The 25,013-nt window shown below is 38.5% G+C and overlaps 2 protein-coding genes and 1 long non-coding RNA gene across 3 annotated transcripts; 2 read left to right on the plus strand and 1 right to left on the minus strand.

The window, feature by feature from the left end:
- Nucleotides 1-986: 986 nt before the first annotated feature.
- On the minus strand, nt 987-24,844 carry LOC131984934 (endothelial zinc finger protein induced by tumor necrosis factor alpha-like). Its single transcript, XM_059349899.1, has 5 exons — nt 24,162-24,844; nt 23,232-23,700; nt 22,554-22,832; nt 2,371-2,467; nt 987-2,226 (listed from the first exon to the last, which is right to left on the minus strand). The coding sequence occupies exons 1-5, from the start codon at nt 24,352-24,354 to the stop codon at nt 1,414-1,416; spliced, it is 1,851 nt and encodes a 616-aa protein (XP_059205882.1). The 5' UTR covers nt 24,355-24,844; the 3' UTR covers nt 987-1,413.
- LOC131984937 (uncharacterized) lies at nt 11,119-12,313 on the plus strand. The gene is made up of 2 exons (XR_009395599.1): nt 11,119-11,899; nt 12,006-12,313. It is a non-coding gene; the product is annotated as an uncharacterized LOC131984937 (long non-coding RNA).
- Nucleotides 12,572-15,208, plus strand: LOC131984863 (zinc finger protein 32-like). Its single transcript, XM_059349853.1, has 2 exons — nt 12,572-13,053; nt 13,591-15,208. The coding sequence occupies exons 1-2, from the start codon at nt 12,861-12,863 to the stop codon at nt 14,580-14,582; spliced, it is 1,185 nt and encodes a 394-aa protein (XP_059205836.1). The 5' UTR covers nt 12,572-12,860; the 3' UTR covers nt 14,583-15,208.
- Nucleotides 24,845-25,013: the final 169 nt, after the last annotated feature.

Below are 25,013 nucleotides of genomic sequence, written 5' to 3' on the forward strand. Positions count from 1 at the left end.
CAGAAAGTATTTAGACCAAGGCATGTGGTGATTTCTGGCAAAAATAATAAGTGTGAATTAATGAGTTGATGTATTTATTTAACCACTCCATGTGCTCTCAATGCCTACTGTTGATGTCTAACCTGACAGCTGCACAAACAGCACACTGACAGTTACTCTGTAAACTGACATTTAAACATTATGAACATGAAGTTGATTTAGATCTGAAACTTTACCATTATGAAGGATTCATCCACATATATTTAAATTTTACCAAATTAAAAAATTGATTATTTTAAAGGCTATTATTCTTGATTAACAGGCGAACAACAGACATTTTCCAATAAGTATTTTTTTAAGCTGAAAAACCAGCAGTTTAAAACAAACATCAGCGTAAAGCATAAAACATAACATTGTTTTAAAGGAATAATACAGTATTTCATATGCAAGTGAACATCATACTGATTAATAATATAGTGAAGTATTGATGTCTGCTACCTTATTTTACAGGAGTCATTTCAGAGAACTCTAAATGTCCAGAGAACTTTTCAGTGAGAAACAACAACTTCACACATCAGCTGACTGCTACAACGACACATACAGTAACTCTACTGTAACTGCATGGCTCAGTTTGGTGATATACAATGTTTCAACTCAACACATTAAATTCATATCTAGTTCTCTCCGCTGAGAATCTGTATGGATCATAGATTGACTGTTGACTAGTGTGAGACACTGTTTTACAAGTAGTTTGAGGCTTTCTAGCCATTTTCAAGCCGAAGCTCAGAACAAAACCTGGTGAGTTACCATGGTGACCTAGCCAGGTTAAAAGAGAACCACCTTGGAGATACTGATAACCAGGGTTAAACCTCAGGTTACCTCACTGACCTTCAAATCCTGCTTCGTAGTACAGGGCTCTGGACTCAGTTAACAGGGATAGCTGGTTTAGGGTCTAAATTAAAACATAGCATGCCTATCCTCGAACCACAAACTGAAGCAGGGACAACTTTCAGGCAACTTTGGTAATCCAAGAATGTTTTTATTTTGTTTTGCGGTTAGAAAATAAAGTTGTCATTGTTACACTTCTACAATCTAATATTTAATTAAAATATCAGTTTGTGAACTTTTCGTTTTGTAAAACAAAACAAAAATGAACAGAAAGTAAATGAATATATCACATTGTGGAAAAGAAAGTATTGTTTAATTATATTGTAGGTAAATTTCATACACAGAATAAATATTTATGAAAGTTACTAAAAGCTTTAAAGCATTTAAAAAAGACTTGAAATAGTTTATCGAGTCCTTTAAAAAGATTGAAAAAAGAGGTTTGCATCTCTTCATGTGGGCTGCTGGCTGGAGGCTCTGCCTCTTTGTTCTCCTCAGTTTGATGAAACTTCTAGGATGAGCGGCCAGCACATTTATGAAAGGTTTCTCTCATGTGTGGAGTCTCATGTGTTTCTTTAAAGTTCCACTCTGTGCAAAAGTTTTCTTACAAACTGAGCAGCTGAAAGGTTTCTCTCCTGTGTGTAGTCTCATGTGTGACTCTAAATGTCTACTCTCTGTAAAAGATTTCTTACAAACTGAGCAGCTGAAAAGTTTCTCTCCTGTGTGGAGTCTCATGTGTGACTTTAAATGTCTACTCTCTGTAAAATATTTCTTACAAACTGAGCAGCTGAAAGGTTTCTCTCCTGTGTGGAGTCTCATGTGTAACTTTAAAGTTTCCCTCCATGTAAAAGTTTCCTTACAAACTGAGCAGCTGAAAGGTTTCTCTCCGGTGTGGAGTCTCATGTGTCTCTTCAGATTGTACTTGGAGCCATATTTTTTCCCACACTCAGAGCAGCTAAATCGTTTCTCACCAGCACTAAATCTGGAATCTCTGACAGGACCACCATCTTTTTTCAAGCAGTTCAAACCTGACTGAGGTTCTCTGGTCTCCTTCCAATCACCACTGTCATCAGTCTCAGCTTCAGAAGAGTCTGCAGGCTTGTCACCAGTATCAGGTTGTAAATGTGGATCTGGATCAGAGCTCCTGTCTGGTTCTGGTCCTCCACAGTCCTCTCCATCAGCTTCTGTTTCCATCTGTTCAGTTTGTGTTTGATGAAGCTGTGAGGACTGAGGTTTCTCTTCATCTTCTTCACTCTTCACAGGGACAGGAGTGAATGTGAACTTGATGATATCAGCCTCCTCCAGCCCCTGAAGCTGCTCTCCCTCCTGACTGGTCCAAGGTTCCTCCTGTTCCTCCTTAATGTATAGGGGCTCTGGCTGTAGAACCGTTTGGACCGCCGTATCTTGGCTCAGACTTCCTCCTTCTATGAACTCTTCCTCTGCTGCAAGATTCCCTCTGTGGATCTTTGGGAGGTGAGTGGTGTCACTCTCCTGTTCTTCTTTAATGTGTGGGGGCTCTGGGTCCTCCTGGTCCAGAGTCGAGCTTCTCTCCTGCTGCTCAGAGGGAAACTCCTCTTTAACCACCAACAGCTGCTGGGCATCTGTAGAGAAGGGTAAACACACACAGAGGCTCTTACAGCAGCTAAAGTAGGGCTGCCACGATGCGTCTCACTGTTCACAACATGGTGGTGCATGTAAAAAACGTTTGATTACTTCGTCAAAGAAGCCTTTTGAAGCTGAACGGAGATGTTTGTGGTGGCAGCCATTAAACAGACGAACTGGACCACTGAAATCATCAGAAATTCTTGAGTGTGTATATAAATATATATATATATATATATTTAATATAATTAATTCCATATTTGTGTCTAGAGCTTTTGTTGACTTCAGATTCCTGCTCTAATGTAGCTGATCATCACAGGTTGCAGCAGCACTGTTATTAAAAGTTGAGCTGTGTGTCTGTATGAAATGAGCTCTGTGTAAATATGAGAATTTCAGATGATTTCAGCGGTCCAGTCCGTCCGTTTACTGGCTTGCAACCATAATCGTCTCTATTTAGCTTCAAAGATAATGAAATAATACTTTGACAAAGTAATCAATAAGAATGAAAGTCAGTTTTTTTTCTATTCCTGTTTTGACATCCAACCACACAGCAAGGCATTACCCCCTGAAACTCTTCAGTTTCTCTCTTTTTTCTTATTGTTTTCATAGATCTGTAATTTATAGTAGTTGTTTCTGCAGATTTAAAGTAACATTTACAAACATAGAAGCAGTTCTTCTGTCCGTGACACACACAAATCCTGCTTTTAAATAAAATAAAATTTTCTGTGTAACTGAAGTAAAGTAACTCACCTGCTCGGTGTAAATTAAGTAAAGTAACTAACCTGCTCTGTGTAACTGAAGTAAAGTAACTAACCTGCTCTGTGTAACTGAAGAAAAGTAACTTACCTGCTCTGTAACTAAAGTAAAGTAACTAACCTCCTCTGTGTAACTGAAGTAAAGTAACTAACCTGCTCTGTGTAACTGAAGTAAAGTAACTAACCTGCTCTGTGTAAGTTAAGTAAAGTAACTAATCTGCTGTGTGTAACCGAAGTAAAGTAACTAACCTGCTCTGTATAACTGAAGTAAAGTAACTAACCCGCTTTGTGTAAGTGAAGTAAAGTAACTAACCCGCTTTGTGTAAGTGAAGTAAAGTAACTATCCTGCTCTGTGTAACTGAAGTAACTACCGTGCTCTGTGCAACTGAAGTAAAGTAACTAACCTGCTCCTTGTAACTGAAGTAAAGTAACTAACCTGCTCTGTGTAACTTAAGTAAAGTAACTAACCTGCTCTGTGTCACTGAAGTAAAGTAACTAATCTGCTCTGTGTAAGTTAAGTAAAATAACTGATCTGCTGTGTGTAACCGAAGTAAAGTAACTAACCTGCTCTGTATAACTGAAGTAAAGTAACTAACCTACTATGTATAACTGAAGTAAAGTAACTAACCTGCTCTGTGTAACCAAAGTAAAGTAACTAACCTGCTCTGTGTAACTGAAGTAAAGTAACTAACCTGCTCTGTGTAAGTTAAGTAAAGTAACTAATCTGCTGTGTGTAACCGAAGTAAAGTAACTAACCTGCTCTGTATAACTGAAGTAAAGTAACTAACCCGCTTTGTGTAAGTGAAGTAAAGTAACTAACCCGCTTTGTGTAAGTGAAGTAAAGTAACTATCCTGCTCTGTGTAACTGAAGTAACTACCGTGCTCTGTGCAACTGAAGTAAAGTAACTAACCTGCTCCTTGTAACTGAAGTAAAGTAACTAACCTGCTCTGTGTAACTTAAGTAAAGTAACTAACCTGCTCTGTGTCACTGAAGTAAAGTAACTAATCTGCTCTGTGTAAGTTAAGTAAAATAACTGATCTGCTGTGTGTAACCGAAGTAAAGTAACTAACCTGCTCTGTATAACTGAAGTAAAGTAACTAACCTACTATGTATAACTGAAGTAAAGTAACTAACCTGCTCTGTGTAACCAAAGTAAAGTAACTAACCTGCTATGTATAACTGAAGTAAAGTAACTAACCTGCTCTGTGTAACCAAAGTAAAGTAACTAACCTGCTATGTATAACTGAAGTAAAGTAACTAACCTGCTCTGTGTAACCAAAGTAAAGTAACTAACCTGCTCTTTGTGAGTGAATCCGAGGGTTGAAAACAGCGTCCAGTAGTTTCTGTTGTCGCTCGTTCTTCTCTTTTGAGCAACGAAGTTGCTCCTCGTACTCTGCTATCGTTCTTTCAAACAGCCCAAATATCTCTTCAGCAGCCGCAGTCAGTCGCTGCTCCACCAGCGCTCTCACCGTTTGGACTTTAGACATTTTTCACACAGTGACACCAACTTTTTCTCTACACAAACTCCGTCAGAAACACAGTTTGCTCTCCAAACAGTCACTCTGGCTAGCGCTGTGGTGCTAACCAGCTAGCATCCTAAGCTAACTTGAATATAATAATAATAATAATAATGTTTCTACGTTAGTCTACCGGGAGATGAGTCAGAGGTAAAACATCCAGAAAGAAAAGGTGAACAGCACAAAGTCCATTCAGACAGGTTTATCCGGACACACAGAGGCTCTGACGGATCACAACACAAACTTTCTCACACAAAGAAAGTGACTCCGCTGTTTCTACGGACGTTGGACGGCATATCGCTGAAAGAGCAACATCCGGTTCAGCTGCAACTTGGTGGGACACCTTCAAAATAAAAGTCGATCCGTCATCCTCTGGAATTCAATCATTAAGGGAAAAAAATGTTTTGAGACACTTATGACCAAAGTGTTTGTGTTACTTTTAAATCTTATGGATTCGTAATTTGTTGAATTTACACTTTTTATATTTAAACTATTTGTGCTTTTGTGCTTAAACTGCTGCTTAACAATTTCCCTCAAGATAAATAAATAACTTTTTAACATGCAGGTAATCTTCAAACATTTTTAGAGATTCATATTTTCATACATTTACAAAGATGAGTACAGTTCTATGTAAACAAGCTGTTTTTCATTTTAAACATTAAATTGTTTATTTAACGATTACAGACATTTATTCTGAAGGTGAACCTTAAAGTGTAATCTCTCAGAGGTAACAGCATTTCAGCAAGTACTGCATTTTAAATAAAAGAATATTGACCTGAACATATATGTTTTATTTCTTTATTTCAATAACATGGAGATTTTTATTAAATATAAAATGTGTCAGTTTTCACTCTGTATCTCTCACTGTGAAATAAAGAGCGAAAATGGCGAGTTTACAGTGCATTCAGAAAGTATTTAGACCAAGGCATGTGGTGATTTCTGGCAAAAAAAAAGTGTGAATTAATGAGTTGATGAATTTATTTAACCACTCCATGTGCTCTCAATGCCTCCTGTTGATGTCTAACCTGACAGCTGCACAAACAGCACACTGACAGTTACTCTGTAAACTGACATTTAAACATTATGATCATGAAGTTGATTTAGATCTGAAACTGTCCCATAATGAAGGATTCATCCTTGTATATTTAGTTTCTGGAAATTCAAAAAATAAATTATTTTAAAGCCTATTATTCTTGATTAACAGGCTAACAGACATTTTCCAATGAAGCATAACACATAACATTGTTTTAAAGGAATAATACAGTATTTCATATGCAAGTGAAAATCATACTGATTAATAATATAGTGAAGTATTGATGTCTACTACCTTATTTTACAGGAGAGTCATTTCAGAGAACTCTAAATGTCCAGAGAACTTTTCAGTGAGAAACAAAAACTTCACACATCAGCTGACTGCTACAACGACACATACAGTAACTCTACTGTAACTGCATGGCTCAGTTTGGTGATATACAATGTTACGACTCAACACTTTAAATTTATATCTAATTCTCTCCGCTGAGAATCTGTATAGATCATAGTTTGACTGTTGACTAGTGTGAGACACTGTTTTAAAAGTAGTTAAAGGCTTTCTAGCCAATTTCAAGCCAAAGCTGAAAACAAAACCTGGTGAGTTACCATGGTGACCTAGCCAGGTTAAAAGAGAACCACCTTGGAGATACTGATAACCAGGGTTAAACCTCAGGTTACCTCACTGACCCTCAAATCCAGCTTTGTAGTACAGGCCTCTGAAATCACATAACAGGATAGCTGGTTTAGGGATTTCTGGCCTAAATGAAAACATAGCATGCCTATCCTGGAATCACAAACTGAAGAAGGGACAACTATCAGGGAACTTTGGTAAACCAAGAATGTTTGTAACTGAAGTAAAGTAAATAACCTGATCTATGTAACTGAAGTAAAGTAACTAACCTGCTCTGTGTAACTGAAGTAAAGTAACAAACCTGCTCTGTGTAACTGAAGTAAAGTAACTAACCTGTTCTGTGTAACTGAAGTAAAGTAACAAAGCTGCTCTGTGTAACTGAAGTAAAGTAACTAACCTCCTCTGTGTAACTGAATCCGCGGGTTGAAAACAGCGTCCAGTAGTTTCTGTTGTCGCTCCATCTTCTCTTTTGAATGACAAAGTTGCTCCTCGTACTCTGCTATCGTTCTTTCAAACAGCCCAAATATCTCTTCAGCAGTCGCAGTCAGTCGCTGCTCCACCAGCGCTCTCACCGTTTGGACTTTAGACATTTTTCACACAGTGACACCAACTTTTTCTCCACACCAAACACACAAAGTTTGCTCTCCATCAAACACTCCATCAAGTCACTCTGACTTGCACCGCGGTGCTAACCAGTTAGCATGCTAAGCTAACTTGAATGAATTTGTAGTCTACCGGGAGATGAGTCAAAACATCCAGAAAGAAAAGGTGAACAGCACAAAGTCCATTCAGACAGGTTTATCTGGACACACAGAAAGAGAGAAGAAAGAAATAAAGAAAGTGACTCCGCTGTTTCTACGGACGGAAAAAACGAAAACAGTGCCCCCTTTTCCTTTTTTCGTTTTAAACCAAAAACGAAAAAAAGATTTTTGCTATCAGCATCAAAAAACCAAATAACCAAAAAACCTAAATGAAATAACGGCCGTTATTTGTTTTTTGCAAATTCATTTTTCCCTCGGACAAAAAACGGAAAAGACGGAAAAGTCTCTTCAAAATAAAAGTCCCGTATTAATAAGTACTTATTATCAAGCATAAAAAGGATTTAAAAAAACATATAAGTTCAGTTCAGTATCAGTTCAGTTCAGTATTCACTTTATTGTCATTGATCAAGTAACAAGTACCATTACAATGAAATTGGCCATCATCCTATCCAAACGTATACAACACACACAAACAATCAATATGACGAAGGTAAACAGGACAGGACGACAGGGTGAGAAGAGAGAGAAATACAGCACACTTGAGGAGAGGAAAGGAGGAAAAAAGCGTGAAAAAACCCTCAGCACATCAGCATAATAATACATTTTCACAACAACATGAACAGGCTTTTGACATGCCACATGGTAAGGCATTCTACGGACCCGCCTGTCTCGCTGGGGGTACAAAGCGTCGGAGGCGTTGGAGATGACCTTCCTTCCTGGGCCAGGGCAAAGGCAGACAGTTCAACAGGTGGTTGTGGGAGTTGAGAGGGGGGAGGATGGGATGGTAGTGTCTCACTACATTCCTCAGCAGGGAAGATTAGCAACGGCCTTCGAGCCAAGGCTGTTGTTTGGGGAAGCCAGATAAGATTGGAATTTGTACTGGGGGAGGAAGTTGCAGCGATTTTCTGCTACTAATCCTTAAGATGGTAAAAAATGTCCCTACTGGTCTCCGATTCGATCCCTTTCCAGGGCTGTCACCCTTCCCTGAATGGTATCCACGGTGCGGTTTGTAACCACAGTCTGAGTTCCGACAGCCCTGGCCATTGATTCAATCATCAAGAGCAGCTTGATGGGGCCTTTTACAGCTGACACCGTTTCCTTTGTGTTTCGATAAACTAGAGCAAAGCCCAATCCCATCAGCAAAAACCCTTTTATCACTTTTCCGAATAGGTAAAGATCTTCAATGTTTGAGACATGTCAGAGACAGAGGTGCCAGGCACAAGACACGCCACCTGCTCCAGGCGTCCATCGTGTAACCGGCCACAAAAGTCCCCTCGGGACAGGCGGACTCCCCTGAGCCGCGGCTTCTCGTCGAGAAGATGGTGTCAATTGCGTTAAGAGACCAGTTGATCAAATCCATGGTTTTTGGTTTTTGAGAGCAGTGTAGAGAGAGTCTTCCAAAAGTTAGACAGTGGACGAGACGAGACGAGACGAGAGGAGCGAAGCAGGGAAAAACACAGGGAGGGAGAGAGAAAAAAGATGCGACCGCCTCCGTTGAGTGTCAGCAACAGACCGTAAGTCTAATCGTAGTATAGTACTAGTATAAGCTACTGTTCTCTGAACCATGCATGGTTCACATTTATTAACATAATTATTATTGATTATTAATTATAATCATAACTAATACCGGCGGGTGAGCCAGGCATCAGTTATAGTAGCCTATACTGTGTTCACTAGCATCGGCTACTGTTCTCTGAACCATGCATGTTTCACATTTATTAACATAATTATTATTGATTATTAATTATAAATATAACGAATGCCAGGCCTAACGCCATTAATGAAAGCTATCGCTATGAAAGAGTATTGGTTTTTTTTCAAGATAAATGAAGTAGGACATTAAAAGATTCCCTTTGATTAGAGGCTATAGCACACTCAGAACATTGTCATATCATTTAATTACAGCCATAGGCGGCGGGTGAGCCTGACGTTTGGGAGACTATCTGACCTGACATGTTATACAGCCCGGTCGCCGGTGCTGCTGGTCGCTTCTGAAGTACTTTTATGTTGTTTATCTTATCACCATGGCAACGCGTTGTCACCGGCAACTTGTCAGCATAGTGACGAACCGGCAGCAGCTGCAGCGACAATCTCACACACATTATAAACACAATAATTATTGAAAATGAGAATTTGTGAAGTTCTGGCTTCAGTGCTGATGTTTAGTTATTACATGAAGAGTAGACCTGAGGGCTGTAACTCCTGCTCATTTCACACCTACTTTCTCCACTTTCCCCAGCATCATTTACCACTTACCATAACTTAAGACAGGTACCATGTCATTTGCAGAATTTACTTCCGAATCAGTTTAAGTATATTGACTGAATTAGGGTTCTGTACACTACAAAACAATGCTTTTGCTCTTTGCTCATGGCAGCTGTAACAAGTCATTATAGTATAAGTGTCAGCAGCCAAGCTTCATCCATATTCCAGGGATATATTATGTTTTGTCTTACAGCCTACTTACTTGTATGACTTGGAAAAAGAATATGTTGAGAAATGGATCTATAGTATGGAAATTGTTTCATAACAGGCTGTCTGGAATACAAAGCAACCGTCTGGAATAAAAAGCAAACTTACTCTCTCATATGCACATTCATGGAAGTCTTGTGTTGTCATCCCAAGACAAAACACAAACAATACAGTAATGTAATAATACACATGTTTAAATGCACAATAATGAGTCATTCAGGGAGTTATTAAATGTTTTTTTTATTACAACACACAAACCACATTCTCTCATCCATACTCTGTAAGTAGAGCAATGTGAAGGTTTCACACATGGTGGTTGGATCACTCTTGACGTGAAATGTCCTTAGTGTGTAAGTAGAGCGTACTTTCCCTGAAATTAGTGAGTAAGTAGAGCATACTTTCCCTGGTGTACAGACTAACAGTGAGGACTGGGCTGGATTATGAAAGTAGCACTGTTCTCCCGTCCTTGCTGTGTATCTTGGCATTCAGATGTTAACCTTATTTGGAACACAGTTACCTCAATGCTTCACAAGATAACAATTCAACCAGGACAGACAAATAAGGATGAAGAGAGACGGACTGAAAAACGAAATGACATTTATCATGATAAAAGATTGAAAAAACAAACAAAACAAAGCCTCTTCCCGCCGGCCTCAGTGCAGGTCCCATACCATACGGTGATACAGAACACCAGCAGGCTCCCATACAAGAGTGGTAGAAGGTCTCCATCAGTTCGGTGCCTTAAATGTTCTTTCTGAGGACCCTGGACGGACAATGTGGTGGTCCTCCTCACTGTTGTGTATGTGTCAGGATCACTGGAGATGACAGTAAAACACCCTGCCATACAGTCAACAGTGGTCATGTCAGAGCCAGTAATGGACTCTTGCATTGTGTTCACTTGAAAACAGCCAAAAGGCTGCAGGTGTACAGACAAGGAGGGAGGATCATTTTCATGGTTTGAATGTGTTAAAACAAAACAACTGTATTGGTGTCTGTGTGCTACGCATTAACTAATAGAACTAGCACTTTGACCCAAACACATTGTTTGATCCCAGAGATTGCCCTTGTGTAGGGACTTCTGGACCAGCTTCCCACTAAGGGGTCAGATTCCTTTTCCTGGGGAAATTATCTCAGCAGGTATTTTGGGAACCTATAATTTAAGCTGGTGGTGAGGAGACGCGCCTAGCTTCTGACTGCCTTGGTCCGGACACCTATCCTGCTTCCTCCAGAGTGGCACCTGTTGAGAAACCCTGGAATACAGATACCACACTGGCCACGCCCGGTTAATGGCAGCTCTCCTCTTATTGATCTGTGCACTTGGAATTTGCTAGGTTAATTTTAGTGGCTGTGAAAATAAGCGGTGGATCTTTAAAGTCAGTTTTTATTAACCCCTTGGACCTTTTGGAGGGTGTGGTGGATTCAGTTTGAAGGCTACAGAGAAGATCATCACATATTGGTATGAACCTAGATGATCTTAGGAATCCTTTTGCGCAAAATATGTTGTCATCTCTTGTTGGGAAGGCGGTGAAATTTGATGTTTATTTGTCTAATGAGCATCTTTAGATTTTTGTTTTAGAGGTTTTTTTTGTTTTTCAAAACAGAAGTTCACAAACTGATATTTTATTTAAATATTTGATTGTAGAAGTGTAACAATTACAACTTTATTTTTTTAGCAGCAAAACAAAGTAAAGACATTCTTAGTATACCAAAGTTGCCTGAAACTTGTCCCTTCTTCAGTCTGTGGCACGAGGATAGGCATGCTATGTTTTAATCTATGCCAGAAATCCCTAAACCAGCTATGCCTGTTATGTGATTTCAGAGGCCTGTATTACGAAGAAGGATTTGAGGTTCAGTGAGGTAACCTGAGGTTTAACCCTGGTTATCAGTATCTCCAAGGTGGTTCTCTTTTAATCTGGCTAGGTCACCATGGTAACTCATGCTGCGGAGCTAACCTGGTCGGGACCAGGTTTTGTTCTGAGCTTCTGCTTGAAATTGGTAAGAATGCCTCGAACTACTTTTAAAACAGTGTCTCAAACTAGTCAACAGTCAATCTATGATCCATACAGAGTCTCAGCGGAGAGAACTAGATATAAATTCATATCTGTTGAGTCGTAACATTGTATAAATGTCATCAAACAGATCCGTGCAGTTACAGTAGAGTAACTGTATGTATCATTGTAGCTGTAGTTACAGTACAGTTATTGTATGAAACATACTCGTAGTTAAAGTAGAGATACTGTATCGTAGCTGCAGTTACAGTAGAGGTACTCGTTGTAGTTGCAATTACCGTCTAGTTACTCTATGTATTGTTGTAGCTACAGTTACTGTAGAGATACTGCATGTATCGTTGTACTTACAGTTACAGTAGAGTTACTGTATGTATCGTTGTAGCAGTCAACTCATGTGTGAGGTCTTTGTTTCTCACTGAAAAGTTCTCTTGACATTTAGAATTCTCTGAAATTACTCTCCTGTATAATAAGGGAGCAGACATTAATACTTCAATATTTTATTAATAAGTATGATGTTCACTTACATATGAAATACTGTATAATTCCTTGAAAACAGAATGTTAGGTTAATTTGATTTATCCTGATTGGCTGATGATCATTTTAAACTTCTGGTTAAATGCCTTATTTTAATAATTTAGCTGCAACATTAATAAATGTGAAAAGAGTGAAGTGCTCTTAATACTTTCTGAATTATTAGGCCTATTATTGTTATTATTATTATGACTGATATTGTGGCTTGAAGCATCGAAAACAACATGCTTGAGAAATATTTTTAGTCTATTTTAATAATTTGTCTCCCTGTGTGTTTGTAAGAGGAAGTGTATCATTTCAGAAATTTTGGACTTTTACTTTGAAAGCCATCAAATCCTCTGCCCCGGAAGCTGTCGTCTTCACTGCGGCTAACTTCACGCTGTTTAATCAAGACGGCAGCTCGTTGGAGTTTCTTTATTGTTCGTGAGAAAGTTTGTGTTGTGATCCGTCAGAGCCTCTGTGTGTCCGGATAAACCTGTCTGAATGGACTTTGTGCTGTTCACCTTTTCTTTCTGGATGTTTTACCTCTGACTCATCTCCCAGGAGACTACAAACACATCCAAGTTAGCTTAGCATGCTAGCTCGTTAGCACCGCGGCGCTAGTCAGAGTGACTGTTTGATGGAGAGCAAACTGTGTTTCTGACGGAGTTTGTGTGGAGAAAAAGTTGGTGTCACTGTGTGAAAAATGTCTAAAGTCCAAACGGTGAGAGCGCTGGTGGAGCAGCGACTGACTGCGGCTGCTGAAGAGATATTTGGGCTGTTTGAAAGAACGATAGCAGAGTACGAGGAGCAACTTTGTCGTTCAAAAGAGAAGAACGAGCGACAACAGAAACTACTGGACGCTGTTTTCAACCCTCAGATTCAGCTACACAGAGCAGGTAAGTTACTTTACTTCAGTTACACAGAGCAGGTTAGTTACTTTACTTCAGTTACACAGAGCAGGTTAGTTACTTTACTTCAGTTACACAGATCAGTTTAGTTCCTTTACGTCAGTTACACAGAGCAGGTTAGTGACTTTACTTTAGTTACACAGATCAGTTTAGTTCCTTTACGTCAGTTACACAGAGCAGGTTAGTTACTTTACTTCAGTTACACAGATCAGTTTAGTTCCTTTACGTCAGTTACACAGAGCAGGTTAGTGACTTTACTTCAGTTACACAGAGCAGGTTAGTAACGTATGTATCTAAAATACCTGCAGTTACATTAGAGTAACAGTAGTTACTGTGTGTAACATTGTTGTAGAGCACTTTAATTAATGTACTTCACCTACACAGAGCAGGTTTGTAAGTTGAGTTATGGTTCCAGTTGATATTAATTCAGCATTTTGGAAACTGTAGTTTCAATTATCTCTGTCAAACAGAGATGAATACACAGACTGTGTATTTTTCCTCACTGTGTTTCTGTGTTTCCTGCAGACGTTCAGCAGCTGTCGGTGGGTGAAGAAGAGTTTCCCTCTGAGCAGCAGGAGAGGAGCTGCAGTCTGGACCAAGACCAGGACCAGGAGGAGCCAGAGCCGCCACACATTAAAGAGGAACAGGAGGAACCTTGGATCAGTCAGGAGGGAGAGCAGCTTCAGGGGCTGGAGGAGGCTGATATCACCAAGTTCACATTCACTCCTGTCCCTGTGAAGAGTGAAGAAGATGAAGAGAAACCTCAGTCCTCACAGCTTCATCAAACACAAACTGAACAGATGGAAACAGAAGCTGATGGAGAGGACTCTGGAGGACCAGAACAAGACAGGAACTCTGATCCAGATCCACATTTACAACCTGATACTGCAGACTCTTCTGAACCTGAGACTGATGACAGTGCTGATTGGAAGGAGACCAGAGAACCTCAGTCAGGTTTGGACTGTTTGAAAAAAGATGGCTACCCTGTCAGAGATTCCTCGTTTCGTGCTGGTGAGAAACGATTTAGCTGCTCTGAGTGTGGGAAAAGATTTGGCGACAACTACGATCTGAAGAGACACATGAGAATCCACACAGGAGAGAAACCTTTCAGCTGCTCAGTTTGTAAGAAAACCTTTGCACGGAGTGGAACTTTAAAGTTACACATGAGACTCCACACAGGAGAGAAACCTTTCAGCTGCTCATTTTGTGAGAAAACTTTTGCACAGCGTGGAACTTTAAAGTCACACATGAGACTCCACACAGGAGAGAGACCTTTCAGCTGCTCAGTTTGTAAGAAAACTTTTACAGAGAGTAGACATTTAAAGGCACACATGAGACTCCACACAGGAGAGAGACCTTTCAGCTGCTCAGTTTGTAAGGAAACTTTCACATGGGGTGGATCTTTAAAGTCACACATGAGACTCCACACAGGAGAGAGCCCTTTCAGCTGCTCAGTTTGTAAGAAACCTTTTACAGAGAGTAGACATTTAAAGGCACACATGAGACTCCACACATGAGAGAGACCTTTCAGCTGCTCAGTTTGTAAGAAAACTTTTACATGGAGTGGATCTTTAAAGTCACACATGAGACTCCACACAGGAGAGAAACTTTTCAGCTGCTCAGTGTGTGCTTAATCTTTTGCTCAAAGTAGGCATTTAAAGTCATACATAAGACTCCACACAGGAGAGAAACCTTTCATAAATGTGCTGGCCGCTCATCCTCAAAGTTTCATCAAACTGAGGAGAACAAAGAGGCAGAACCTCCAGCCAGCAGCCCACAAGAAGAGATGTAAACCTCTTTTTCAATCTTTTTGAAGGATTCGAAAAAGATTTTCAAGTTTTTTTTAAAATGCTACAAAACTTGTAGTAACTTTTATAAATATCTTTTTCTGTTCGTATGAAATTTACCTACAATATAATTAAACAATACTTTCTTTGCCATGATGAGATATGATTTTAATTTCTTCTTTGTTTATTTTTATTTTATTTTTTTACAAAACAAAAGCTCACCCACTGATATTTTAATTCAATATTTGATTATAGAAGTGTAAAAATTACAACTTTATTTTTTTTAACAGCAGAACAAAATAAAAATATTCTTGGTTTACCAAAGTTGCCCGAAAGTTGTCCCTTCTTCAGTTTGTTATTCCAGGATAGGCATGCTGTGTTTTAATTTAGACCCGAAATCCCGAAACCAGCTATCCCTGTTATGTGATTTCAGAGCCCTGTACTACGAAGAAGGATTTGAGGGTCAGTGAGGTAACATGAGGTTTAACCCTGGTTATCAGTATCTCCAAGGTGGTTCTCTTTTAACCTGGCTAGGTCACCATGGTAACTCACCAGGTTTTGTTCTGAGCTTCGGCTTGAAATTGGCTAGAAAGCCTCTAACTACTTTTAAAACAATGTCTCACACTAGTCAACAGTCAATCTATGATCATTACAGATTCTCAGCGGAGAGAATTAGATATACATTCATCATTCATCGTTGTACATTCATCATCAACTTTTCATTAGCATCTTTTTCACATTAATCATACTGGATCAACATCAATCATTACATTTCCATTCGTGTATCACATCATCTATTAGGAAAGTGCCCAAAACTCACCAATTGTTGTTACCCTGCTGGAAAGTCCCTGATTTCCACAGTCTCATACCACTTAGCTGGTGTGTGGCGAGTAGAGATCTCAACTCACTTGACAACATAACTCAGGAAACAAAAGATTACAAACACATTCTCATTGATTTAAAACACAAAAACAACCAACTTGCAGAATAACACATTAAAAGAAACAAGGGACAATTATGAACAAAACAAAATAGGATTTATATTATAACTATAAAAAAACATATCCCCTCTAGGTCAGGAATGGGCAACTTAAATGCTGCCAGGTATGATGAAACTGCAATTTCAAATATTTAAAATAATAAAATAATAGTTTACAGCACAGTAACTTAACATATTTCATGCTCAAATGCATGTACACTGCAAAAAAGGTGTTTAGTCTAAAAACAAGTTAAAAACAGTAAATCTGAGGGAAATGATCTTGCTGCATGGACAGATAATTTACCTTGACAAGATTTCTTAAAATTAGATTATAAAAATGTAGAAATAAGCATGTTGAACACTTAAAATAAGAAATAACTCTTAAAACAAGATAAATGATCTAACACTTCTAAATCTAATTTTGTTTTATCTTAAGAACCAAATAATTTGCAGTGTATAACAGTATAAATAGGTATACAAAAGGTTTGAAGCAAATAAAAAATAACCACTCACTGTGATTTCTTTTCTTTTTTTTTTCAGTGCAAGAACAGCAGACCAACATTAATTGAGTGAGTGTATCGGCCAGAATATTTGGAATCCCTCTTCCTTATGAAAGACAAAGGGAATGTTGAATCACTTTATTTTTCTCTTGGTGTTGCGATACATTAAATTGTACTGTAACTAACTGTCAGTATCACAGTATTAGTATTGTTAAAGCCTATTTACACTGACATAAGCCGTCTGTGTTTTTGTTTTTGTCTAATTTGGCCATCAGGCAACTCTTATTCCACAGTACTGCGTTGTCAGAGTTATTTTCTACCCGATTCATGTGAATGTGTCACAGAGAAGGAAGTCATGACATGCAAAGGATATGCAGCTAAAAAAAGAGAGCTAATTTATCAGTTCTTATGTAAATCTAATGATTACATTTTAAATTCTCCTAAGTTTTGATTAACAAGAAAAATATTAATGCTATATTATTTAAAGTAAGTCTATAACACAACAAAATGTAGAATAAATGAAGGGCTCTGAGTACTTTTTAGATGCTGTATTTACACATGTTTTACTTTACATATTTTGAATTTGAAAATGCACGATGGGACCTGAGAAAGCAGCAGGGCAAGCTGCCAGCTGTTGCCAAGGGGAAAGTTATCCTCATGGCAAGCTCCCTGCTAAGTGGAATTTATTTTTGTGTTGGGGATACAACTGCTAAAATGGATCAAATACCTGAAACTGTGTGAGAATTCCAAGCATCAATAAAGCGTTGCAGTGCGATGCTTGCTAGCTGACAGGTCAGCTTTGACACACAGTATCGGACTGTGGTTCTCCATAGCAACAGGTGAACCAAGGCTGCCTTCAGTGGATAGGTGACACGGTTGTTAACTTCAGGCCACACACGTTCCATCCTGTGGTTCTGTAAAAATGCAGAGCAGAAGGGAATTTAAAAACACTGACTAAGTTTTTTGTTGTTTTCGGTGAACGTTCAAGTCCCAATCGTCAATTGAACACATTTTAGGAGATAATAATATTATTCCAAGATATATTTTTATTTTTACATGCCATATAACTCAGAAAAAAATAGTGGGAAAAGAAATGCATATCGTTAGCCTAATAGCATATTTGCCTAAGTCATATTTGAACGTTTTCGGGAAACAAGAAAAAACACAATTTTTAGTAAGCCCATTGGTATTTTTAGTTGATATTGTAACAGTAAGTTCAAATAGGAGTGTGAACAAGTTTGCATAAAAAATTAAACACATCGATTTCATAACAGATAAAAGTGACTTAGGCAGAATATGCCTTGACTAAGGCAATTTTTCTCTTACATATAAATAATGTAGTTTGGTTTGTGTGTAGCGGCAAAAATGCCTAAGTCAAGGAGATGAAAGTGATTTTGGACTCTAACAAGTGTTCTGATAGGCTGAGAACATAGGCAATAAGGCAGAAAGATGCAGCAGTGGTAGGAGAGTAAAGTTAGGCAGATATCACAATTTGGCCAAAAAATGACTTAGGCAATTATGCTATGAGGCTAACGATATAATTTCACGACCACTGTCTGATATAATTTAGTAACATGTATAGATATAGACACACGGGAGCTATGTACAGAAACCAAGACACTCCACTGTCCAAGTACTGAAAAATACATAATATAACACATAATATATCATGTTGAGAGAAATAATGTTTAGAATTTTTTTTACATACACGTGTTGATGCTGTCTGCTGATATGGTGCCTTATCCTGCTGAAACCTGTACCGACAGTTTCTCTTGCATGAATAGCGAGAGATAAAGTTCTCCTCCATGGTCCACCCTCACTTGGTCCCAAACAGCATTCCTGCTTAATCAATGAAAAGGGAAATAAAAGATAAAAAGAACTTGCACATTACACATCCTATCACAAGTTAATAAGACATATTTCATAATTTAATTTCCTATTTGATTACAGTGCTGCTTTTGAGAATGTATCCTTTCATTTATAAGACCACCCAAATACATTACAACTTTTTTCTTGTCCTTTAACACAGCTATTCTCAACCTTGGGGTCCCGACCCCAATCGGGGTCGCGAGATGATTTCTGGGGGTCGCCAAATCATTTTAGAAGTCAGCTCTGTCTCCACTGTGTTAAAGTGTTCATGTGTTGTAGTCTTTTTGGTCACTTAGTGGCTTTTTTTTTGTTGATAATTTTGTGTTTCTTTTAGTCATTTTGTGTCGTTTTTTGGTCATTTTGTGTCTTTTTTGGTCAAATTTAGTCTTTTTTTTGCTGGGGAAAGTGGAGAAAGTAGGTGTGAAATGAGCAGGAGTTACAGCCCTCAGGTCTACTCTTCATGTAATAACTAAACATCAGCACTGAAGCCAGAACTTCACAAATTCTCATTTTCAATAATTATTGTGTTTATAATGTGTGTGAGGTTGTCGCTGCAGCTGCTGCCGGTTCGTCACTATGCTGACAAGTTGCCGGTGACAACGCGTTGCCATGGTGATAAGATAAACAACATAAAAGTACTTCAGAAGCGACCAGCAGCACCGGCGACCGGGCTGTATAACATGTGGTCAGATAGTCTCCCAAACGTCAGGCTCACCCGCCGCCTATGGCTGTAATTTAATGATATGACAATGTTCTGAGTGTGCTAATCAAAGGGAATCTTTTAATGTCCTACTTCATTTATCTTGAAAAAAAATATCATAGCGATAGCTTTCATTTATGGCTTTAGGCCTGGCATTAACTTTATAATTATAATTAATAATCAATAATAATTATGTTAATAAATGTGAAGCATGCATGGTTCAGAGAACAGTAGCCTATAATAGTGTACGATTATACGTTTTTTTAATCCTTTTTATGCTTGATAATAAATACTTTTTAATACGGGACTTTTATTTTGACGGGACATTTATTTTCCGCTTCCGATGTGTCCGACGTCATATCAATAAATGAGAAACGAAAAAAGGAAAAAATGAATTTGCAGAAACCAAATAATGGCCGTTATTTCATTTAGGTTTTTTGGTTATTTCGTTTTTTGATGCTGATAGCAAAATCCGTTTTTGGTTTAAAACAAAATAAGGAAAAGGGAGAATTTTTGTTTTGAGACACTTCTGACCAAAGTGTTTGTGTTACTTTTGCACCTCATGGATTCGTAATGTGTTGATTTTACACTATTTATGTATAAACTATTTGTGCCTTTGTGCTTAAACTGCTGCTTAACAATTTCCCTCAAGATAAATAAATAACTTTTTAACATGTAGGATAATCTACAAACATTTTTAGGGATCATATTTTCCTACATTTACAAAGATGAATACAGTACGATGTAAACATTATTTTTTTATTTAAAGATTACAGACTGAGGTGAGCCTTAAAGTGTAATCTCTCAGAGGTAACAGCATTTCAACAAGCACAGCATTTTAACTAAAAGAATATTGACCTGAACATATGTTTTATTTCTTTATTTCATTAATATGTAGATGTTTATTAAATATAAAATGTCTCAGCTTTCACTCTCTCACTGTGAAATAAAGAGCGGAAATGGCGAGTTTACAGTGCATTCAGAAAGTATTTATACCAAGGCATGTGGTGATTTCTGGCAAAAAAAAAGTGTGAATTAATGAGTTGATGTATTTATTCAACCACTCCAGGTGCTCTCAATGCCTCCTGTTGATGTCTAACCTGACAGCTGCACAAACAACACACTGACAGTTACTCTGTAAACTGACATTTAAACATTATGATCATGAAGTTGATTTAGATCTGAAACTGTCCCATTATGAAGGATTCATCCACATACAGTTGAAACCAGAAGTTTACATACACTATATAAAAAGACACATATGCTTTTTTTTCTCACTGTCTGACATGAAATCAGACAATCACTTTTCCTGTTTTAGGTCCATTAGGATTACCAAAATTATTTCTATTTGCTAAATGCCAAAATAATGAGAGAAGGATTTTTTTAGACAATTTTTTATTACTTTCTTCAAAGTCAGAAGTTTACATACACTAACATTATTATGCCTTGAAACAATTTGGGAAAGCCCAGATGATGCTGTCATGTCTTTGGAAGCTTCTGATAGGTTTATTGACAACATTTGAGTTAATTGGAGACACACCTGTGGATGTATTTTATGGCACACCTGAAACACACTGCTTCTTTGTGTAACATCATGGGAAAGTCAAAAGAAATCAATCAAGATATCAGGAAGAGAATTGTGGACTTGCACAAGTCCGGTTCATCCTTGGGTGCAATTTCCAGATGCCTGAAGGTTCCACATTCATCTGTTCATATAATTATACCCAAGTATAAACACCATGGGAATGTCCAGCCATCATACCGCTCAGGAAGGAGAAGCATCTTGTGAAGATGCTGGCTGAAGCTGGTAAGAGTGTGTCATTATCCAGTGAAACGAGTCCTTAGACATGGGCTGAAAGGCCACTCTGCCAGGAAGAAGCCATTACTCCAAAAGAAACATAAAAAAGACAGATTACAGTTTTGTCAGACCAAAAAGTAAGGTATTTGTCCCTGTGTGCATTTGCAAACTGTAATCTGGCTTTTTTATGTTTCTTTTGGAGTAATGTCTTCTTCCTGGCAGAGTGGCCTTTCAGCCCATGTCTCAGGACTCATTTCACTGGATAATGACACACTTTTACCAGCTTCAGCCAGCATCTTCACATGGTCTTTGCTTTTGTTCTTGGGTTGATATGCACATTTTGGACCAAAGCACGTTCATCTCTGGGACACAGAGCCCGTCTCCTTCCTGAGCGCTATGATGGCTGGACATTCCCATGGTGTTTATACTTGGGTATAATTATTTGAACAGATGAATGTGGTACCTTCAGGCATCTGGAAATTGCACCCAAGGATGAACCAGACTTGTGCAAGTCCACAATTATCTTCCTGATATTTTGGTTGATTTCTTTTGACTTTCCCATGATGTCACACAAAGAAGTAGTGTGTTTCCGGTGTGCCTTAAAATACATCCACAGGTGTGTCTCGAATTAACTCTTAATGTTGTCAATAAACCTATCAGAAGCTTCCAAAGACATGACAGCATCATCTGGGCTTTCCCAAATTGTTTCAAGGCATAATAATGTTAGTGTATGTAAACTTCTGACTTTGAAGAAAGTAATAAAAAATTGTCTAAAAAATCCTTCTCTCATTATTCTGGAATTTAGCAAATAGAAATAATTTTGGTAATCCTAACGGACCTAAAACAGGAAAAGTGATTGTCTGATCTCATGTCAGACAGTGAGAAAAAAAAGCATATGTGTCTTTTTATATAGTGTATGTAAACTTCTGGTTTCAACTGTGTATTTAGTTTTTGCCAAATTCAAAAATAAATTATTTTAAAGCCGATTATTCTTGATTAACAGGCTAACAACAGACATTTTCCAACAAGTATTTTATACGCTGAAAAACCAGCAATTTAAAACAAACAAAAATGTATATCTAATTCTCTCCGCTGAGAATCTGTATGGATCATAGATTGACTGTTGACTAGTGTGAGACACAGTTTTAAAAGTAGTTGGAGGCTTTCTAGCCAATTTCAAGCCGAAGCTCAGAACAAAACCTGGTGAGTTGCCATGGTGACCTAGCCAGGTAAAAATAGAACCACCTTGGAGATACTGATAACCAGGGTTAAACCTCAGGTTACCTCACTGACCCTCAAATCCTGCTTCGTAGTACAGGACTCTGAAATCACAGAACAGGGATAGCTGGTTTAGGGATTTCGGGTCTAAATTAAAACACAGCATGCCTATCCTCGTATCACAAGCTGAAGAAGGGACAACTTTCAGGCAACTTTGGTAAACCAAGAATGTTTTTATTTTATTTTGCTGTTAGAAAAAAATAAAGTTGCCATTGTAACACTTCTACAATCGAATATTTAATTAAAATATCAGTTTGTGAACTTTCATTTTGTAAAACAAAACAAAAATGAACAGAAAGGAAATTAATATATCACATCATGGAAAAGAAAGTATTGTTTAATTATATTGTAGGTACATTTCATACACACAGAATAAATATTTATAAAAGTTACTACAAGCTTTAAAGCATCTAAAAAAAGACTTGAAATAGTTTATCGAGTCCTTTAAAAAGATTGAAAAAGAGGTTTACATCTCTTCATGTGGGCTGCTGGCTGGAGGCTCTGCCTCTTTGTTCTCCTCAGTTTGATGAAACTTTGAGGATGAGCGGCCAGCACATTTATCAAAGGTTTCTCTCATGTGTGGACTCTCATGTGTCTCTTTAAAGCTCCACTCTGTGCAAAAGTTTTCTTACAAACTGAGCAGCTGAAAGGTCTCTCTCCTGTGTGGACTCTCATATGTACATTTAAATGTCCACTCAATGTAAAAGTTTTCTTACAAACTGAGCAGCTGAAAGGTCTCTCTCCTGTGTGGATTCTCATGTGTGCCTTTAAAGTCTCACTCAATGTAAAAGTTTTCTTACAAACCAAGCAGCTGAAAGGTCTCTCTCCTGTGTGGATTCTCATGTGTGCCTTTAACTGTCCACTTTGTGCAAAAGATTTCGCACACACTGAGCAGCTGAAAGGTTTCTCTCTTGTGTGGAGTCTCATGTGTGACTTTAAATGTCCCCTGTGTGTAAAAGTTTTCTTACAAACAGAGCAGCTGAAAGGTTTCTCTCCTGTGTGGAGTCTCATGTGTAACTTTAAAGTTCCACTCTGTGTAAAAGTGTCCTTACAAACTGAGCAGCTGAAAGGTTTCTCTCCTGTGTGGAGTCTCATGTGTGACTTTAAAGTTCCACTCCGTACAAAAGATTTCTTACAAACTGAGCAGCTGAAAGGTTTCTCTCCTGTGTGGAGTCTCATGTGTGTCTTCAGATCGCACTTGTAGCCAAATCTTTTCCCACACTCAGAGCAGCAAAATTGTTTCTCACCAGCACTAAATCTGGAATCTCTGACAGGGCCGCCATCTTTTTTCAAACAGTTCAAACCTGACTGAGGTTCTCTGGTCTCCTTCCAATCAGCACTGTCATCAGTCTCAGGTTCAGAAGAGTCTGCAGACTCATCATCAGTATCAGGTTGTAAATGTGGATCTGGATCAGAGTTCCTGTCTGGTTCTGGTCCTCCACAGTCCTCTCCATCAGCTTCTGTTTCCATCTGTTCAGTCTGTGTTTGATGAAGCTGTGAGGACTGAGGTTTCTCTTCATCTTCTTCACTCTTCATAGGGACAGGAGTGATATCAGCCTCCTCCAGCCCCTGAAGCTGCTCTCCCTGCTGACTGGTCCGAGGTTCCTCCTGTTCCTCTTTAATGTGTGAGGGCTCTGGCTCCTCCTGGTCCTGGTCCAGACTGCAGCTCCTCTCCTGCTGCTCAGAGGGAAACTCTTCTTCTCTCACCGACAGCTGTTGAACGTCTGCAGGAAACACAGAAACACACAGTGAGGAAAAATACACAGTCTGTGTATTCATCTCTGTTTGACACAGGTTGTTGAAACTATAGCTTCCAAAATGCTTTGGGAATATCAACAGGAACCATAATTTAACTTACAAACCTGCTCTGTGTAGGTGAAGAATATTAATTACACTGCTCTACAACAATGTTACACACAGTAACTTCTGTAACTCTGAAGTAACTGCAGGGATTTAACAAATGTAAGTTACGAACTTGCTCTGTGAAAGTGAAGTAAAGTAACTAACCTGCTCTGTGTAACTGCAGCAATGTAACTAACCTGCTCTGTATAACTGAAGCAATGTAACTAACCTGCTTTGTGTAACTGAAGTAAAGTAACTAACCTGCTCTGTGTAACTAACCTGCTCTGTGTAACTGAAGTAAAGTAACTAACCTGCTCTGTGTAACTGAGGTAAAGTAACTAACCTGCTCTGTGTAGCTGAATCTGAGGGTTGAAAACAGCGTCCAGTAGTTTCTGTTGTCGCTCGTTCTTCTCTTTTGAACGACAAAGTTGCTCCTCGTACTCTGCTATCGTTCTTTCAAACAGCCCAAATATCTCTTCAGCAGCCGCAGTCAGTCGCTGCTCCACCAGCGCTCTCACCGTTTGGACTTTAGACATTTTTCACACAGTGACACCAACTTTTTCTCCTCACAAACTCCGTCAGAAACACAGTTTGCTCTCCATCAAACAGTCAGTCTGACTAGCGCCGTGGTGCTAACTAGCTAGCATGCTAAGCTAACTTGAATGTGTTTGTAGTCTACCGGGAGATGAGTCAGAGGTAAAACATCCAGAAAGAAAAGGTGAACAGCACAAAGTCCATTCAGACAGGTTTATCCGGACACACAGAGGCTCTGACGGATCACAACACAAACTTTCTCACACAAAGAAAGTGACTCCACTGTTTCTACGGACGTTGGACGGCATATCGCTGAAAGAGCAACATCCGGTTCAGCTACAACTTGGTGGGACACCTTCAAAATAAAAGTCGATCCGTCATCCTCTGGAATTCAATCATAAAGGGAAAAAATGTTTTGAGACACAAATGACCAAAGTGTTTTTGTTACTTTTAAACCTTATGGATTCGTATTTTTTTTTAAATTTACACTTTTTATATTTAAACTATTTGTTCTTTTGTGCTTAAAATGCTGCTTAACAATTTCCCTCAACATAAATAAATAACTTTTTAACATGCAGGTAATCTTCAAACATTTTTAGAGATTCATATTTTTATACATTTACAAAGATGAGTACAGTACTATGTAAATTAGCTGTTTTTC

Source organism: Centropristis striata, chromosome 14 (genome assembly GCF_030273125.1).
Source record: "Centropristis striata isolate RG_2023a ecotype Rhode Island chromosome 14, C.striata_1.0, whole genome shotgun sequence".
NCBI lineage: Eukaryota > Metazoa > Chordata > Actinopteri > Perciformes > Serranidae > Centropristis > Centropristis striata.

Bases quoted from the DNA above. Each gene is read 5' to 3' on its own strand.
- LOC131984863 (XM_059349853.1), top strand. From the start codon at position 12,861: ATGTCTAAAGTCCAAACGGTGAGAGCGCTGGTGGAGCAGCGACTGACT. The intron at 13,054-13,590 runs GTAAGTTACTTT...TGTTTCCTGCAG, and splicing joins GATTCAGCTACACAGAGCAG to ACGTTCAGCAGCTGTCGGTG.
- LOC131984934 (XM_059349899.1), bottom strand. From the start codon at position 24,354: ATGTCTAAAGTCCAAACGGTGAGAGCGCTGGTGGAGCAGCGACTGACT. The intron at 22,833-23,231 runs TAGTGCTGGTGA...ACAAAGTGGACA, and splicing joins CCTGTCAGAGATTCCAGATT to GTTAAAGGCACACATGAGAA. The intron at 2,227-2,370 runs ATTAAAGAAGAA...GAGCCCCTATAC, and splicing joins AGGACCCAGAGCCCCCACAC to ATTAAGGAGGAACAGGAGGA.